This window comes from Hyaena hyaena, unplaced genomic scaffold, assembly GCF_003009895.1.
Source record: "Hyaena hyaena isolate Hyena2069 unplaced genomic scaffold, ASM300989v1 scaffold_15, whole genome shotgun sequence".
Classification (NCBI taxonomy): Eukaryota; Metazoa; Chordata; class Mammalia; order Carnivora; family Hyaenidae; genus Hyaena; species Hyaena hyaena.
In genome coordinates this window covers 1,805,300-1,823,224 of record NW_024080647.1, presented here as the reverse complement: position 1 = coordinate 1,823,224, position 17,925 = coordinate 1,805,300, and the positions used below count along the sequence as shown (strand labels likewise).

Sequence of the window (17,925 nt, the reverse complement as noted above, 5' to 3'; positions counted from 1 at the left end):
TTAATTCAGTGGATAGACTTTCACCATTTCTTCTTTTTCACTAACCAAAATATTAGCATAAACATCCATGTGATTTAGATTTCAGTAAGTCAATCAGATTTGGGTTTTGTTTGTTTGTTTTTAGCCAGGAAAAATCCTGCATCTTTAGACAGTCACCGAACAAGTAGCCTTGTGTGGTTTTCTTTGAATTGTCCATGAAGCCTGATGTATTATTAATGAATTAATTTCTTGGTGGTGGAAGCGTATGAATAGCGTTCTGTGAATGGGCAGTTGCCTGGTGGGGCCAATTTTGGCTGCTGTCATTTAACATGTGTTGCTCTATTGTGAAGTCTTATCCAGCCGTAGGACAATGCTCATTTAATCCACCATGATGGGTCCTACACACCCTGAGCCCAAGTTGGATGCCAGGGTCAGTTACCCAGCAGCTCAGGCTGGGGCACTGCTCCGCCTCACTGCCGAGTTGCTGTAATCATTTTGCCTGCCGTTCATTTTCCCTAAACCAGGGAAAACGCGTATGTGAACAGTGCAAATATTCTCAAAAGAGATTCCAAACCGATCGGCTGGGGTGTTGCCTCCATTCCAGAACGGAGGCAGCGTTCCAGGGAGTCTAAGTTCCTTCCTTCCTCCTGGAAATGGAAGCGTCTGGGCCCACGAGATCCCTGATGTTCTGAGGTCCAGAGTAGCAGATGGCATTATGATTTTCCAAATCCTGATGAACATTCTAACCGAACTTGTTCATTTCACAGTATGTAGTTCTATTTTTTTTTCTCACTTCCTCCCCCTTCTTCCCTCCCCATCTCCCTCTCTTTGTTCCTCTCATATTGACTAATTTTAAACTGATGTGCTGTCTTCTTTACCCCGCTTTAAATTCCCTTCTCCCCAAGTTTATTGTTTGGAACCAGGTATGGCACAATTTCACATATAATTTTCAGCCTTTGAGTCACAGCCCACACAGCCTTTGAATTTCTTTATCAAAATGCGTAAGCAACTACCACCGCCGCTCCTACACGGCGCAGCCCCTGGAAGTTCCGTCTTTCCCCTTATCTGTAGCTCGCAGCGCAGGTGGCAAATGGTGGTAATTATTTTAACTAACAGTCGAGTGAACATCAGGAGGACATACAGTGTGACGATGTGGTCTTTGGATTTCAGTGAGTTCTCGGAGTCTGACTTGATGGTGTTATGGCTTGTTGATTTTTCAGGACACGGACCTGCCAGGTTCTTGCCCTTGAATGGTGTGTGGATGTAGTTCAGATGTCTCATTGTCAGCCCCTTACCTATGAAAAGAGGAATCATTCCTTTCATTTTGGAATCCGTGAAGAGTTATTATTCTCCCTTAGATTTCCGTCTTTTGCTTTTGTTTCATATAGTTTATGATCTACCTTTAATCTACAATTGCTTTTAATCAGCACTTCTGTACATAGAAGCTGGTGAAGTGTGTATATTAACATTATAATTTAAGTCCTGGATCAAACATGTGTAGCTGGACTTTTCCTGAGGAAAAAGAAATTGACCTCACCAGCATATGAAATTCAAACACTATATAGGGACAAGGTAAAACCACAGGTAGGAATTGCTGAATAATTACCTTTAGACCAGCCTGAGCAGGAAGCTTCCCACGAGGGTGAGCTCATTTAATGGTTCCTAAAACTCAATCTTGTGGATGTCAATGGTCATGCTTGATTATTTGCAGCAGTGTTTTATGGAAAGGCAATAGAAATGCTTTGGGAGGCTACAGAGAGGACAATAACGGGTTTTACTTTTGTAAATGAAATCCCTTTGGTATGAGACAAGCATGTTTTTGCTGTTCTGCCTACACCATGGAAAAGGGAGGTGTGTGTGGATGTTAGTGTGCAAGTGTGTGTACGTGGGTGTGCTATTCATAGAGACACCTCTAAATATTACTGTGCACTATAGCCTATGACCACCAAGTGACCTAAAATAAAAAGAGAAAAAACATGTTTATTAGCTTTGAAGAGAAAGCAACTGTAAGTATGGTTTAAAAGATTAATCCACTTTCAAGTCCTCTACCTATTTTCAAGGAATTTATAAAACCCCAAGATCTCTGCCATAGGTTTAGAAAATCTCTAGGTAAATATGAGTCTTTTAGGAGACAAAAATTATAGAGTAGAGTTGTAGAGTAAATGATGGGTTCATTTTGATATTAATGACGACGTGTTTTCCTCTTCTCTTTTATCTCAATAACTTCTGCAACATGCTTACGAGAAAAAAACACAAGGAAAATCTTTATAATCTCAAGGTTCAGTTACCTACAGACAGATTCCTTTAGACCTGTCCCTTTATATTCTGTGGTTATTATACGCCATCGGGTTGTGATGTTTACTTGGCTAACACTGGTTCTCCCTTGATCTAAGGGTTTATAGGTCAGGTGGGTGTTTCAGTGGTAAAAATTCAGGCCTTTGCCCCCTGATTCCGGGTCCTTCTGAGACAAGTTAAATGAGCTGCTACTGTCAGCCCAGACCCAGTGGACAGAACTTCACACCAAAATGCCCACACATGTAATTTGTCACGTCTGGCAACCCAGAGCATGGGGTGACCCAGTGTGGAAATTGAATCATCTTTCACTTTCTCTGCTCAAGGCTTGATGTGGGGCGGGATGAGTAAAAGGAGGGTTTTCTGGTCTCCAGCCGGCGGGGGGGGGGGGGGGGGGGGGGGGGGGGGGGGGGGGGGGGGGGGGGGGGGGGGTGGTCAGAGGTTTTCTTTTCTGATGATGTCCCTCTGTAAGCCTTCCTAAATCTAAAGCCTCATTCCCAGCCGCTGTCCCTCATAACGCCCCAAAGATAAGTCAGTCGTGTCTGCCTTGTGATATCAAAACTACCCATAATGGCAAAATACTGATTGTTTCCTCACAGAGTGGCCATGTTTTTAAGTAAACTGAGTGTAATTTATAAGCATTGACTGACTTTGTACAACCCCAGTGTGTAATTACGGTTCACTCATATCTTAAACAGCGCTGCCTCATTCTCTAACTGACTGGGAGCACCTGTCCATCCATTTCCCACCTTTCTCTCTCTGACGAGGTGTGACTGCCTTCTCCCTGCCTCCCCCCACCCCTGCTACAGTCTGCTGTAGAAGCAACTTACAGATACAAACTCTGAGGACCTTCAAATATTAAAACTGAGCTAATTTCCCAAAATCTACCATTGGATTACACTTTGGACACATTGGTTTTTTTGGTTTGTAGATTAGATTCTGTGCAGATCTTTAAAGGTGAGGGTACAGTTTTTTGTGTCTTTTTCTTCTTTTTTTTTTTCCCCCCAAACAAACCAGGATTCCTTCTTCAGTCAAGAGGAGATATGGATTCTCATGAAAATGCTATTTTAAGGCAGTGAACAGTGGAGAGTCAAAAACCAATTTGGGGCCTAACAAGGCAAAATGCTGTTCTGCATGACGTGAAGCCGCTGGAATTACAGACGGCCTTTGACCCCAACACTGTGGACAAAAGTGGAGCAGTCTAGGAGAGCCGTGGCCATTAGTGTGAGTCCCAGTGTGTAGGAACAGAAATTGTTGCGCCAAGCCAAAGGAACATCAGGCTTGAATTAGAAAAATTATTTTTAGACGTTAGTGCATAACTCAATACCAGTCAGACTCCAGGTGATTCTCTGATGTTAACTACCTATTGGCTTGATGGCTTGACCCCATGAGGTCTAGAAATGGGCTATTAAAGAATGTTAGAAGGCTTGCCATATTCTGCTTAACTTGCCAGGCTGGTTTAAGCCACCACATCGCAGCTGACCTTAGAAATCACCAGTTGGCCGACACCTTGAGATTTTTGAGAAGCTGCCCTTCTCTTTGCCTTCTCTTACTGCCAGAAAGTATAAAATCTTGGACTGTCCATTTTGCACAAAGAGAAGGGAACAAGACATAGGTTAAAATGTTCGAGGGCCCTTCCTTCCCCAGATACTTTCTGGAAATGAGAAAGGTAGAAGGTAGGAGAGCAAAGCAAGTCTCTCACAGCTGTCCAGACTCATACTCTGTTCCCTGTCACTCTCCTTTATGAGCTCATGCGTACAGCCAAACTCGGTGCCCCCCAGTGCAGCCTGAATGCCGAACCCTTACTTGGCCATTTCCTCCACCTTGTAAGGCTGTTTATTAGGGGTGCATATCTTATCCCCCCGAATAATACACCAGTTCTTTAAGGTTATGGATTAAATATCAGTCATCCCACAAAGCCAGGCTCAGAGCCGTTGACGTGGTAGATGGTCAAGAAAACTATTGAATGAATGCACAAATAAATAATGAATAACTGTCACTTTTTTTTTCAGAGAGAGAGTGCACGCACATCAGGTGGGGGAGGGGCAGAGAGAGAGAGACTGGGAGAATCTTAAGCAAACTCCTCGCCCAGTGTGGAGCCCAACATGGGGCTCTGTCTCAGGACCATGAGATCATGACCTGAACCGAATCAAGAGTCAGACACTTAACCAGCTGAGCCACCCAGGCGCCTCAGACTATCATTTTTATACAGTATTGCATTTCTTTGCCTTATCAGTGTCTGAATTATATCCTTGAATTATATCCTTAAACCTGACCATATCCTTGTCAAATTTCATCGTCATCGCTAATCGTGAGTTAAAGGCAAAAATGAAGTCCTCAGGTTATTTTTCTAAGCAAAGTTCCCTTAAGGGCTCTCCATTTGAGTAGTTATGCCAGCCTTTCCCCTTACGCAAAGCTAAGCTCCTCCAAGAATCTGGACCTGATCAGAGTTTTTAAAAATAGGTCTCTACCTTTTTCTCTTTAAACTCTCTATTTGGACATCATTTTAGATTCACATGCAACTGTAAGACACAACATGGGGAGAGCCTGTTTACCCTTCATCCGGTTTCCCCCAATGGTAGCAGCTCATAATTATAGTACAATACCACAGCCAGGAAATTGACATTGATAGAATCCACTGAATTTCCTCAGATTCTGCCAGTTTTCTGTGCACTCATGCGTATGTGTGTGCACACGTGTATATACAAATATTGTCGTGGATCTTTTCAAAGCCAAGAAACATCATAATTAAAAAACAAACTATGCATGTAAAATAATGATCTCTCTTCTAAGTAAATGATTCCAAAAGCCTCATGTGTGTTTTCTGTATGTCAAGTATCAAACCTGTCTGTCTGCTCTCAAGGCCATAAAGTGTGCTTATTGGCATACTCAGTCTGCGAGTGAACTGGCAGCAGCAGTGAATGGAATCAGACCTCCCTCTCCCTCCTCCCCTCCCCCACTCTCTGAGTGTGCAGGTACACACACACACACACTCCCTCAGATTTTCTGCTGCTTGCCTTTTTTTATGCCTGAGTACCTTGCTGACAAGTGCTAATAACAAAATACCCAGAGAGAGTCCAGTTGAAGTTAGCATACATTAAACATTCTGAACTTGTCCTTTCGCTCATAGATTGTGCATAATTAATAATTAAACAGTTTCAGTTGTAATGGGTTGACCTTCCTGAACTGTTCATTATTCACAAGGCAAAGGCATCACTCAAACTTTTTTCCCGTTGTCCTTCGCTGTTCTCTGGCGTGCCACGTGCTTGTGTTCCAGTTGTTTAGCAAAAGGGGCTGGCCAGGTAGCTACCGAAGCCTCTGAGACTCGGAGACTGTCCTCCTTGATGACCAGAATTGCTTACTGAAATGGTTTATGACAGCTGTTTTTATATAACAGTTGCCGGCTTGGTAACAAGATCCAGCCTGCATCCCTCTAGCAGAACTCTAAAGTTGATTTGGGACTAGAATCTCAGGTTAAGGCTTCTGGTTAAGGTTGTGTCCGCTGCTTCATTCTGTACCTCTGTGCTTAGAAGTTCAACAGAAAAGCTAACCCCCCAAAAAAGCCCTTAAGGTGAAGTATGGCACCCAGGGTCCTAAAAAAGAGTGACTTTTATTAACAATCCAGAGTCGGTTTCAACCAGTCCTGAGAGTTATTAGTGTAACTGCTTCTCCAATTCGCGTTTATGTTTTTGAAATGTACTTGTTCATCTTCCCTGAACCCATAGTTGGCAGAGGGCGTTTTTGATAAGTAGCAGCAAGTACTTTACTAGATCCCTGAACCCCCTGCCATGGTTCTCAGTCTCCCTCTAACCCAGCAGTGACTGGAGGCGCTCCCTCCCTGGGAGCTGCAGGGAAATTGGGGCAGCTCCAGTCTGAGCCTTCCTCCCTGCTTTGCGCACATTTGAATTAGATCATGAAAGGCAGGTTCTTGGAGGTTTTACATGCTGGTCTAAACAAACTTCTGATTTTACTCGCTTAAATATGAGAAAAGTATACTTTAAAATCCTCCAGCGTGGTAAACACTCCCAGGTCTATTCATTGCTTTCCTTTGGCGTGTTAACAGCCTGCGTGCTTTTGTGGAGTGGGGAGGCTCTCAGAGGACCCCTTCCCCCCCCCACCCCCATGTTTGCGTGTGGCATTCTGACCGTCCCGTCACCCCCACCCACCCCGCCAGTCAGTCTTCTGTAGCTCAGAAAATTCTCCTTTGAGTATGCAAGAGACATGGATTTTTAAAAGGAAAAGAACTACCTGGCATTATGCACGTGAGATTAGAATTCCCCTCCCCTACCGCTCTCCCTCCCCCTTTCCTCCCCCCACCCCATCTCTGATGAGTGATTCTTTCCAGGCACCCCTGAGAGGAGAATCCACTCTCTCCGGTTTTGTAAAGTCGACTTGGGCTGGCATTTTCACAAGTGAAATAAATTATTCATGGGTACCACCCAGTGTTCCTTAGTTTTATATTATGAGGAACTTAACAGGCTACAATATCAGGTCTTAAATAAAATTAACTACCCATGCAAAGATGTCACATTTCCTCGTCTTGTTTCTCATCCATGTTAAGATGACATCTTCATCAAGTTGCCTAGTCTATAATTCATTAATTTACTCTTGGTATCATACTTTGAAATGAGGCCCACATTAGCATCATGTTTTATACCAGGATCTTGGTAGAAAACCAGCCCAGAATTTTAACCATCTTGGTAAATATTCAGCCACGTTAAGGCAGTAGGCTTTTATCTTCCTAAACATCGCATTTTAAATCAACTACGACTCAGACACTTCCCTTAACACAGCCTACAGAAGAATTTCAGAAATGACGACTGAGGAAGCAACTAACTACCTGATCAGGGAGCTCTGATCAGGTAGTTTTTGTACCTCAGACTTTGAACCATTTTTTTACTAATAGTTTCTGAGACAGTGAAATGTCATTTCTTGAACTGGGCCTTGTACGGTCTTGCAGGCATGGTGATATATATGGCTTTCCTAAAACAGGCCAGGCTGAAATTGATATCATGTTTTATTTTTGCTCTTCAAACCGATGGGACTTCTGTGACCATTTTATAGTACCTTTATCGAAGACTTGTCATGTTATTGTGTGCCTTGTTTCTTTTGAGCAGACCGTTTCATCAGCCCCCCGTTTTTCATGTCGTCTCTGTGTAATGCCTGCATGTAATCCTTTGAACTTGGCAAGATTTTATTTCACTCCCATTTTCCTTTGTTTTCCTTTCTTCTTGGAAGCCTTTCGCTACTGATGAGAATTTTAAGTTTCAGATTACCAACCAACCTTCCCCTGCTCTGGATGAATAGAGTAAATTCAAAGAGAACAGATATGCAAAATCTAAGAATATTTTGTTCACATTCCTCTTCTTTTAACGTCTTTGGGATTTTTTTTGGGGGGTGCTGCTCTGACCCCTCACTTCCTTTTGATTTAATTGTATTTTCTAGCAGTTTCCAATTGTTTGAATTGGAAACAAAGCCTTAATAAGAGTTCTAGTTAATTTTCTGTCTTGTAATTACCGATCTCATTTTTCTGATAATTGGCCACAGCAATTATATGTATATTTACTAATCACATAGGAGGCTGTGCAATTGTATCTATCTGCCACCATTGATAATGACACGCATATTGCAGAGGTGCTTTTATCATCTTCTTTTTTCCACTACATCAAAGCTATTTCCTCTCGTTCTCAATAATGAATACATGCATGCATTTGACACAGTTGTGTGCTAGAGAAATTGTTTGGCTCCCACCAAATGCTGCATGCTCTGAGTTTCTTGCCTGCAGCGCTGGAAGGTTGTATGTAATGATATATTGCTCATCCAAATGGCCAAAGCACTCCAAAGCACAGTGAGATTAAAATAAGTCATTCCTTTGTTAATTTAAATAGGTGCATGTATCATACTTTGCACGGCACTTTGTGTAGGGATGTCAGAGAGGAAAAAAGCCGCCGAAAGGTATTTTTAATAGCAAATGAGAATAGATGGGAATGGAGTCATTTGCAGCTGCCTACTTTATGTGGCTCTCTTGTTCCAACTGTAGGTCTAATGAGATGACTGTTAAAGTACTCTGCAGTGTAATTTCATTACATCCTGAGCCGTTACACTATAAACACAGTGGCGCTCTCTGTCATTCTTGGAAAAACTCCTAAATTCTTAAAGCCTTCCTTTGCAAATGGTAATGGGGTTTGCTCCCTGTGTTACCCAGTGGTTGTCATTTGTTGCTGTGTTGTTTCCTGCTCATTTGAGTGACTCCCACCTCCACCCCAGTTCTGTTTGGTGGTCAAGGTGGGAGTTTTTCATTGTGTCCTTAATTCACTGGCTTTCTCCTATGATGAGTCTTCCTGGACTGGCAAAAAGGCTAAAATTCCTTTTCAGGGAACAGCTTCCCCCATGTAAACCTTTCTATTCAAGTAAGAAAAAAAATAAAAAATAAATAAAAAACAGAAACAAAAACAAAAGCAAACTGACCCAAATGATTCGGCAGACAGTTAAGATCAGTCGAATATACAAATAAATGTAAATAAAAGGGAAAGTGTAAATAAATAGCAAATCCAGTAAAAGAAACAAAGGTCAACACAAGAATAATTTCACAGCTCTTTGTTAATTACAAGACCATTTGTGTGTTACTTAAACAATCATTAATTTCTCATTTACACTTTCGTACCTTCTTTCCTACCCTGTGGCTATCATTGTCCTTTTTTCACCTCCCCTCCCTCTTTGCTCTCATGTTTCTCACCATCGTAAAATGTGTGTGGCTTTAAATTTGGCGTTTTTACCTAAACATGTGGGAGAGGATGTAGACAGTCTCTTTAACTGGACGAGGCCTTATTTTCCTTTGCACATGGTGGTGAATCCCTGTTCCATATCCAGGGGGGTGGGGGTGGATATAAAGGAAGAAAAGGAATTGTTGTGACTTTTGGTGACTTGTTTTTCCTCCATCCCAGGATTCGCCCGTCCTTCCGGTTGGACAGTTCTCCGAGCCATTTGTACATTTCATCACTCAGTGGTGAGCCCGTTTGCAAACATGCCATGCCCTCAATGTAAATGATACATGCCATTAACTCTGCGGCTCCGTGAGACCTTATGGCTCTCCCTGCTTCCTTTTGGAGACGGGAGGGACTTCGGGGCCTTGGGCAGATGGGGCAGCAAAGCTGAAGAAATTGTTTAAATTATGTAAACGTTATTTACACAAAGGGTCGTAAATGTACTTTAGAGGCTTTTTCCTGTTTTAATAAACTGCTGAGAATCAGGCTACTTCTTCAAGCACAGATAGTGTTGCCATCCGATTTTTTTTTTTTTAAGAAATACACAATTTTATAGCCCCTCTTGAACAGACATAATGAAGCTTATTTTTATTAATGTAACCTCAAGTTACCCATAAAACTCTCTGTCACTTAGTGGAAGCAGCATAGTTTATTAATTCATCGGATTTTCAGTAAATAACTTTTATCTTTGGTTATATTTTAGACAAGAGTACTGGTGTCCCATTTCAGTGAATTTTGATGTTTCGAAGACCCTGAAAGCACGGTTCCATTAGGCCCGCTTGAACCATTAAAGAACCAGGAGGAACCACAGGATTTTGGTCAAAAGGGTCCTCAGAGTCTCTGGGTGTCCCCCCATCATTTTACACCTGAGGAAGCGTTCTTTTCCCGCCCTTTTCCCCTCGGTAGAACGAGGTCTACTCCATCTGCCTCTTGCCCATTCGGCAGCACCTGTGTGGCCTGGATAGGCCCTGTCGCTCCGCTGCCCTCCTTCTGCCTTCTCCTTCACCTCTGCACAGAGAGAGACAGAGACAGAGAGAGAAGGGAACTGGGAGCAAAGCAGTGACCACCACGGAGCAGGAGACAGAACTAACTAGAAACTCTTCTGGACACTCTGGAACCGACTCATAACTGCCTCTACATTTCTTCCCCTCGTTCACCCAGTTCCATTTCAGAACCACCCCTTCAGAGCCCTGGTTGGTGGTAGAAAACGAACCCTTCATTCCTGCAGTGGCACGAAATGGTGCGGTCAGGAGTCCTTATTAAACTCAAATGGTGGCACACTGTCCCCTTCCCTACCCCCCCGCCATGATCCATCTGATGATTACACTAAAGTGAAACCAAGAAATATTCCTTAATATAAATGTCAAGCTTTATCACCTTTTTGACTAAGTGTAATATGTTACCTCTTAATAAAAATGTCTCATACAGTTTATACTCCATAGAAAAATATGTGAGGAAGAGATTCCCCCCCGACTTTAAAAATTTTATTAACACTGTTTCTATTTATTTAAAATACTTATATAATATTCTGTAGCTTTTAAAACCTGTTTTTACCCTGCAGACATTTTCTTTCCAAAGCATGCCATGTTGGAAAAGCACATATACTGGCTGAACACTGGAGTCCCGGGCTCATTGATAATATAGAGCCATTATCCAGAAATGTGGATTAATGTCTCTTAATTTCCTTTACGTGGAATTCCTAGAAACACTCAGAAGCACATCGTGGGAATGCCCCATTTTGAAATGCAGAAATTGAAACATAAACCGAGCCATTCCTAAACCGGCCGGGGCACTGGTTTGGGCATCACCCGCCCCGAAGATGTGGGGTTTGTGCTGGCACGGTCGGGCATCTCACCGTGTGGCCTGAGACCCACCTGGAGGTGGAGCCGGTTGCGGGCAGACGAGGAAAAGCAGCGAAGGCTTTACCTTCCTTCTGCCCCCCAAAACTAATCCGCTGCTGTGTAAAAGTTTTATGGAGACAGAGGGAGGGATAACCTGTGTTGAAATTTCCACAGATGTCAAGCCGAAACAGAAATGATAGTGGGTAATAGCCTTGTTTTCCCAAGAGATACAGCTCCTTGGGAATGTCACATTAGGGCTGTTACCAACTCCACCGCGAGACAGCTTGAATTACTTGCTAATGGATGCAGTAGTAGAGAGGTGCATATGGTTATTTATAGGGAAGGCAAATGTCCTCGATGTCAGTAATGGTTCATAACTACGGTTCTTATTTACCAAATGATCATTAAGTCTTTCTACTTAAAAAAAAAAAAAAAATACTGTCAGCAAATGCAGGGATTATATGATGGGTTTTCTTCTGGCTTGTTAGAGGTTGCCTTACTGTAAAGAAAAGCATCTGTAGTCATCTTTTTATGACTTCATACCACAGACACTCTGAATTTAGTACAAATATGGCCACCAAATAGGTAGTTACCCATAGTCATGTCAGTCCCACGTGTGAGTGCTTCATCACATAGCTACGTACATGATACAGCTACTGATTATACTTGCTGCGTGTAAGACAAATATTTTGTATGAGGAATGTGATTCTTTAAGCAGCTTAAACAAACTTAACTTCCCCCACAGCTGTTTCATGAATATCAACTTGCTTTGTAGCCAGAATAAATGAAAGTGGAGATAAATGTAACAGCCCATTTGTGATTTTGTAGCATTATCTAGATTGTGACAGCTTTATTGTTTGTCATTCAGAGTAATAATGAAAGGATTAAGATGTTTTCTCATTTGACCTGATAGTCATGTTTCTTTTCTTATTCTCTTATCCCAGTTACCAAAAAAGAAGTATATTGTTTCCTAGATTTAAGTTTGAAACAAATTGAAAACTGAGTCAGGAAGAAATATTGCTGCTTTTTTTTTTCACATTTTTAAATTTATTCTTCATCTGTATTGCAAGAATAACTCTCCCCCCCCCCATCTTGGTGTTTCTGATTCATGAGATTCCCTCAAAATCTGATTAATTAAAAGCCAAAATAAAAGAAAGGGAATCTATGCTGATACTTTGGCCAAGAATTGAACACGTGAATTTGAAAACATTCAGATTTCAGGAGATAGAGTTAACGGTGGGAAGTATAGCGCAAGTTCATGAGCGATACAGATAACAGTGAGGTTTTTCTTTTCCTTTTATAGCATGAGGAAACAGCCAAAAGAAAGACCGGCACCTGAGGACTTGATGGTAAGTACGTATTTTTAGTTACATTAGAATTCTCTACTTCTCTGGCCGTGCTTAATATTCTGTTAAAAGAACCGAAATGGAATTTTAACACATCCACAGGCTCTGAAGAGGCCACATTACTTACTCCCTTTGGGTAGGTGTTTGGGAAGCTCAGAGCCTCGGATAGTCGTTTTCTACTTTTTAAAAACCCACCACCGTTCCTACACTTAAGGCACGACTCTCTTCCTCGCCTCACACTCAAGGACCACAAATTAATCTGGGTTACTTCCTTGTCCTCATTTGCTGTTACAGCCTCTCCGAATCCAGAAGGTTGGTCACAGAAAAGAGAGTCAGCATATTAAGTTTTTAGCGCAGTCCTCCAGGAAATTCTGACCGTGGCGTGGAGTCAGTCCTCTTGGATTCATGTAGGAAGAAACTAGACTGGCTGCAAAAGATCAAGTTAATGTGAATCTTTGGTCTTTTCCTCAGAAGGAGACAGCTCTAAGGCTGCGGGTGCTGTGTTCTCAGCTCCAGGGCCGCTTTCTTTGATTGCAAATGACAGTTTTTAGTCGAGCAGGGAGAGGAACAGAGACGCTCCCTAGCAATTCCCAAATGGTCATTTGTTTAGTGCAGATTGTTGATTTGACAACGCACAAGCTGTTAGAATAACGCTGGCATCGAGCATTAGTAAATAATAATTATAGTCTGCTCTTTCTTACATTTTGCGTAAACTATTCCCTGTCTTTACATTATCGCATTCAGAGCAAATTCCAGCCCATTTTCTGTTACCACTTTCAACAGTAACCGTTTTACAGATACCAGTTCAGAGGTTTACACCCGTTGTGCGCCGTCCTAATCAGCACCCCAAGCGCCCGGACTTCCTCTATATAATTCAGATTTCATCCCGGAATATAAAATAACAGCATGTTTCCCTCTTGCATCATGAGTGCTTTCCAGGAAGGTAGTTTTCTCCTTCATGTTACCCCTGAAGCAAATCTTCTATTTCAGGGTAGTTTCAAGTTAAAGTTCACCCCTAAAACCTCTGCAATTTATAACTGCAGGTTTCACGTCTAAAATAAACTGGTCTTTTGGCGGTGGCGTCCCTTTGATGGTTGGGAAATTCTTGCAGTTAGTCACATTTGAGAAAACTTGGAACAGGTTCTAGAGATGGAGACCCATTTACCTTGTACATTATTATGCTATGGCTGGATAGCTCAGCTATTAAAACAAAGGAATAGGGTTTCATAAAACAGATATCTGTTTGTAAATGCATGTTTCAGTGCTGCAATGAGCTGGCCACTTATAAATAAAACACTGCAGATCGTAGTTACACCCATAAAGGCATATGGATGTGTGTCTTGGTAAGGAACACAACTCCAGGGCAGGCTACAGGGTGAGTACTTTCAGTGCCTTCGAAGCAAGTGTAAGTGTGTGTGTGTGTGTGTGTGTGTGTGTGTGTAGAGAGAGATAATCAGTATGTATTCCAGTATCTCTCTTTACAGCTGTACTCACTGGTGTGTGCTGTCCCGTGGTTTTAATTAATAAATAACAATAAATCCATAAAATACAGGGCGCATGGGTGGCTCAGTCGGTTAAGCGTCCAACTTCAGCTCGGGTCATGATCTCGCGGTTTGTGGGTTCGAGCCCCGCATCGGGCTCTGTGCTGACTGCTCAGAGCCTGGAGCCTACTTCAGATTCTGTGTCTCCCTCTCTCTCTGCCCCTCCCCCACTCATTCTCTCCTTCTCTCTCAAAAATAAATAAACATTTTTAAAAAAGACTTAGATTAGTTTAAAATGTATATTAAATAAATGAATGAATAAATACATAAATACATAAATAAATAAGTAAATAAATGAAATCCATAAAATACAATGAAAATGTAGTCAGAGGAAGCACCATCCTATACTTAATTTTACATTTTTAGTCCAGTTTGATTTACATGGACATATTCCCTTAGGTGTAGCACCAGTGAGGCACTCTGGCTTAGAAAGGGCTCAGTGGGGAAGCAGGAACCTGGCACCCTGTGGTCAGGAGGGCTAGGCCCTGCTTGCCCCTGCCATAGTATTGAACCAAACAGGAAATGGGAAAGCAAGTGGGTTGTAGCCGGCTTGAGAAACTGGAGTCACATCCTAGGAGCCCAGTCTTAAGGAACCAGTTTTTTACATTCTTTTCTAGCATATTAATGGCTTTAGGTTTTGTTTTCCCTCCCCGCCTATGGTGATGGTGCTCCCATCCGGAAGCTGAGAGCATCCTCCAGAATGCATGCACTGTAAAGGATGTTTGTCACTGTGGGAAGGGGCCTGCCTTCCACAAAAAGGGCAGTTTACCTCCCGAGTGCAGGGACATCACCCAGCAGGGGACCGATGTGGCCTGCGCAGCTCGGGCTGCATCAGCTGTGAGGCCTGTAGGACGGTCCAGACCAAAGGAAGAAAACCAGAGATGGGACCGAGTGGAAATACTGAGTTACAGATTCATCACCAGGGAACTCCGGTGTGACCGTGACCACCAGTGAATACAGCAAGTGCTGCCCAAGTAAATCAGACCGCAGGGAGGGGTAGACCAGGCACATAGTGGGCGTGCGAGCAGTTTTTGTCTTTTTATTTGGGAGGGTGGCCTTATATCCAGAATACCCCAGCCTTAACACCATCATCTCTGCAATTTTTGACCATGTCAATCTTAAAGATGCAGTGTAAAATTCAAGTTAGGCTCTTGAGGCCACTAAAATCCTAGTGTTCAGACTCATCTTTGTGTTTAGCTATTTAATTCTACTTTATGTGTCTTTGTTCCTAAAACGGTTATCAGTTTTTATGTTCTAAGTAGAAGTATATGAATGCTGGACCAGGAAATTTCCTTTAATACTTACATTTTGGGGAATCCGGGGTTCATTTGAGCCGATACACCTTTCTGGCATGTGGCCATCAAGCTACATAAAGAACTCATTCAAAAGTTTTATCAGCCGCATCTATATCATCTTTGAAGATCTCAGATCCAGTTGAATAATTGAATTCAGCAGATATTTATAGATCATTATGTGCAAAGTCCCATGCTAGATTCAGCAGAAGATAGAAGGAAGAACAAGCCATGTTCATACAGTCTTGCAGGGGACACAGCAAGTATACAAATTACTAGAATAAACTAACTGCCATAAAAGAACGGCAGAGTTCTGTGGGGATCCATTTGGGGAAATGGGAAAAAGCTACATGGAAAAGGTAGCCTTTGAGAAGCGCCTCTGGAGGATGAACTGAATTTTAGTAGAGAGCTTTCAAGGGGACCTTCCAGGCAAAGGAAACAAGCTGGGCAAAGCATGAGGGTGTAGAGGCTCAAACTTTTTCAGAGCAATGTGAAACCTTTGGAACTTCTGTTCCAAAATGTGCCTTTTGGAACAGAAGTCATTTTAACCTTGGCCTCAGGGAGTCCCAAACCCACAGCGGTGGAATTCAGATAGGCAACACGTTCACCACCCACTGGGTGATCTGTTAAGAAATTCCCCCTCTTGGGGCGCCTGGGTGGCTCAGTCGGTTAAGCTTCCGACTTTCGCTTGGGTCATGGTCTCGCGGTTCGTGGGTTCGAGCCCCGCGTCGGGCTCTGTGCTGACTGCCAGCTCAGAGCCTGGAGCCTCTTTCAGAGTCTGTGTCTCCCTCTCTCTCTCTGGCCCTCCCCTGCTCACGCTGTCTTTCTCTCTCTCTCCCAGAAATAAATAAGAATTTTAAAAAAAAAAAAAAAAAAACGGAAATTCCCCCTCTTAACTTAACGGAGAACCATGGGGGAGAAGAAGGGGAGAAATAGTTGGGGAGAGGGAGGGAGGCAAACCATGAGAGACTCCTGAATGCCAAGAACAAACTGAGGGCTGATGAGGGGGGTGATGGGCATGGAAGAGTTTACTTGTGGGGATGAGCACTGGGTGTTATATGGAAATCAGCTTGACAATAAACTATTTTTTAAAAAAGAAAGAAAGAAAAGAAATTCCCCCTCTTGTAGAAGAAACCCCGGTCCAAGTCTGAAAACTTTGACCTCACATAGAAGCAACACACCCACCACCCACCAACCCATACCTTTCTTTGTGAGTGGACTCCCATTCAAAAATTGGGCAATCTTTCATCCTTTAGTCTTTTAAGACCTATTGCATAAATCAGGAGTCAGGGTTAAACCCAACAAAGGAAGACCAGCCATGCAGGCAGTCAAGAAAGTTCAACATGCTGACCCCCACCCCCAACACACACTCTTCTGATCCTAAGAAAATGATGCCATTATTAAAGAACCCACTTTTAAATCACCCGGGTATAAATCGCAGGAAAGACCTATGTCACCGCTACCCCAGCTCCGTGACATAGGACCCACAAACTTAGAAGAAAGTTTCCAAGCTGTAGAAACCATAGAGATGGCAGAAAGGATGTTCACCAGGCGTCAGACAACCAGGCAGGGATGCCACAGCTTATGTGGAGTGTGGGACAACCGCTGCCCACTGGAACGGGTTGGCAAGGACGTGGCAAGAAGGGGTGAGAAGACCCTAATGCAAGGGTGTTGGAGACATTCTCCCCAAATGTCAAAGATCAGATTGAAGGACACACAAAATGAAAACCAGACCCCTAAGTTCAGGAACAGAGAGACAGCTTGAGATGGGCGCATGTTGAGATGGAGAGGTTCAGGTCTGGTTTGCTATTCACATGGTGGGTTTGAGTATTTGTGACTAAAAGGGATTTGTTGAGAGGCATTATTGTATAGAGCCCTGCTCCGGTGAGCCACCGAGAATTCCTTCTGCTGAGTTAGTGTTCCTTTAGGGTTCTTTGGGAGCTAAGGTCAGGCTGTGATTTAGCAGGAAGGCCTCCACACTTCCCTTCCCTTGTCAGCAGCTCTCCATTCCTTCCCTGCTTTCGTGCCTTCATCTGCAAAACGGAGGGGATGGACGAGTTCACCAGTCCTTGACCTGGGGTCCATGACTTCAGGAAGTCTGTTAAAGCCCCTGAAATTACATCCAACATCGTGTATGCATGTGGAGATTTGCATTCTTTTCTGAAAAGCGGAATTCGTGGCTGTCATCAGTTTTTCAAACGGGACCGTGACCCTGAATGATTGTTAAGCTCCCTCACTGCCTTTCATTCTGTTAGTGCAGCCAGGACCAGACAAGCAGCTCAGGAGGGAGGCATTCACTCGGAGGGTGCTGGCCTGGCACAGAGGAGGGAAGGGAAAAGCCCTCCCTGTGGGCCTTGAACCTCTCCAGCCTATCTTGAATGTGGGCCCTGACTCAGGGAGGGAGGGTAGGGGCCGCGGGCACCTCCACAGTTACAATTTGGGTTCAGAGTGCTATAGATCCTTCTATGCATTTAGAGTATTTCCAGAAGCTTTCCATGTCTAAGCTCTATTTAATGGAATCTATGCATAGTAAGTAATCAGGTCAGAAGAAGCAGCATCCTGGTTTGAGATCAATCGCTGGCTAATACTTTATCTAGGCCACTTTATTATCTCATGCTGATCCGATTCCCATTCTCCTCCTCCTTTGTAGCATGCACTTCGGCTGTGGTAAAAGTACGGATCACATACATATTAAAAACATATACCCATTCTATCTGTATGTAAATGCGTGAGGCACAGCTGGATATTGCAGAGGAGTTTGATTTACTAATAGTTATTATCTGTTCTAGCTGTTCAGTGGCAGAGAGAATTTCAGAGAAACAAGCTGGCGCAGAAATTGTCTTTATGCTATTACTATACTGCTCTAGTAA

At 43.1% G+C, this 17,925-nt stretch overlaps 1 protein-coding gene across 2 annotated transcripts in view; it reads left to right on the top strand.

The window, feature by feature from the left end:
* The window catches only part of MAP2K5 (mitogen-activated protein kinase kinase 5), a 269,836-nt gene that overhangs the window by 214,021 nt on the left and 37,890 nt on the right, over positions 1-17,925 (top strand). For both annotated transcript variants that reach the window (XM_039220044.1, XM_039220036.1), the window contains 2 exons: positions 9,216-9,277; positions 12,180-12,225. In XM_039220044.1, coding sequence (XP_039075975.1) covers positions 9,216-9,277; positions 12,180-12,225 — 108 coding nt within the window. The remainder of the gene's footprint in view (positions 1-9,215; positions 9,278-12,179; positions 12,226-17,925) is intronic.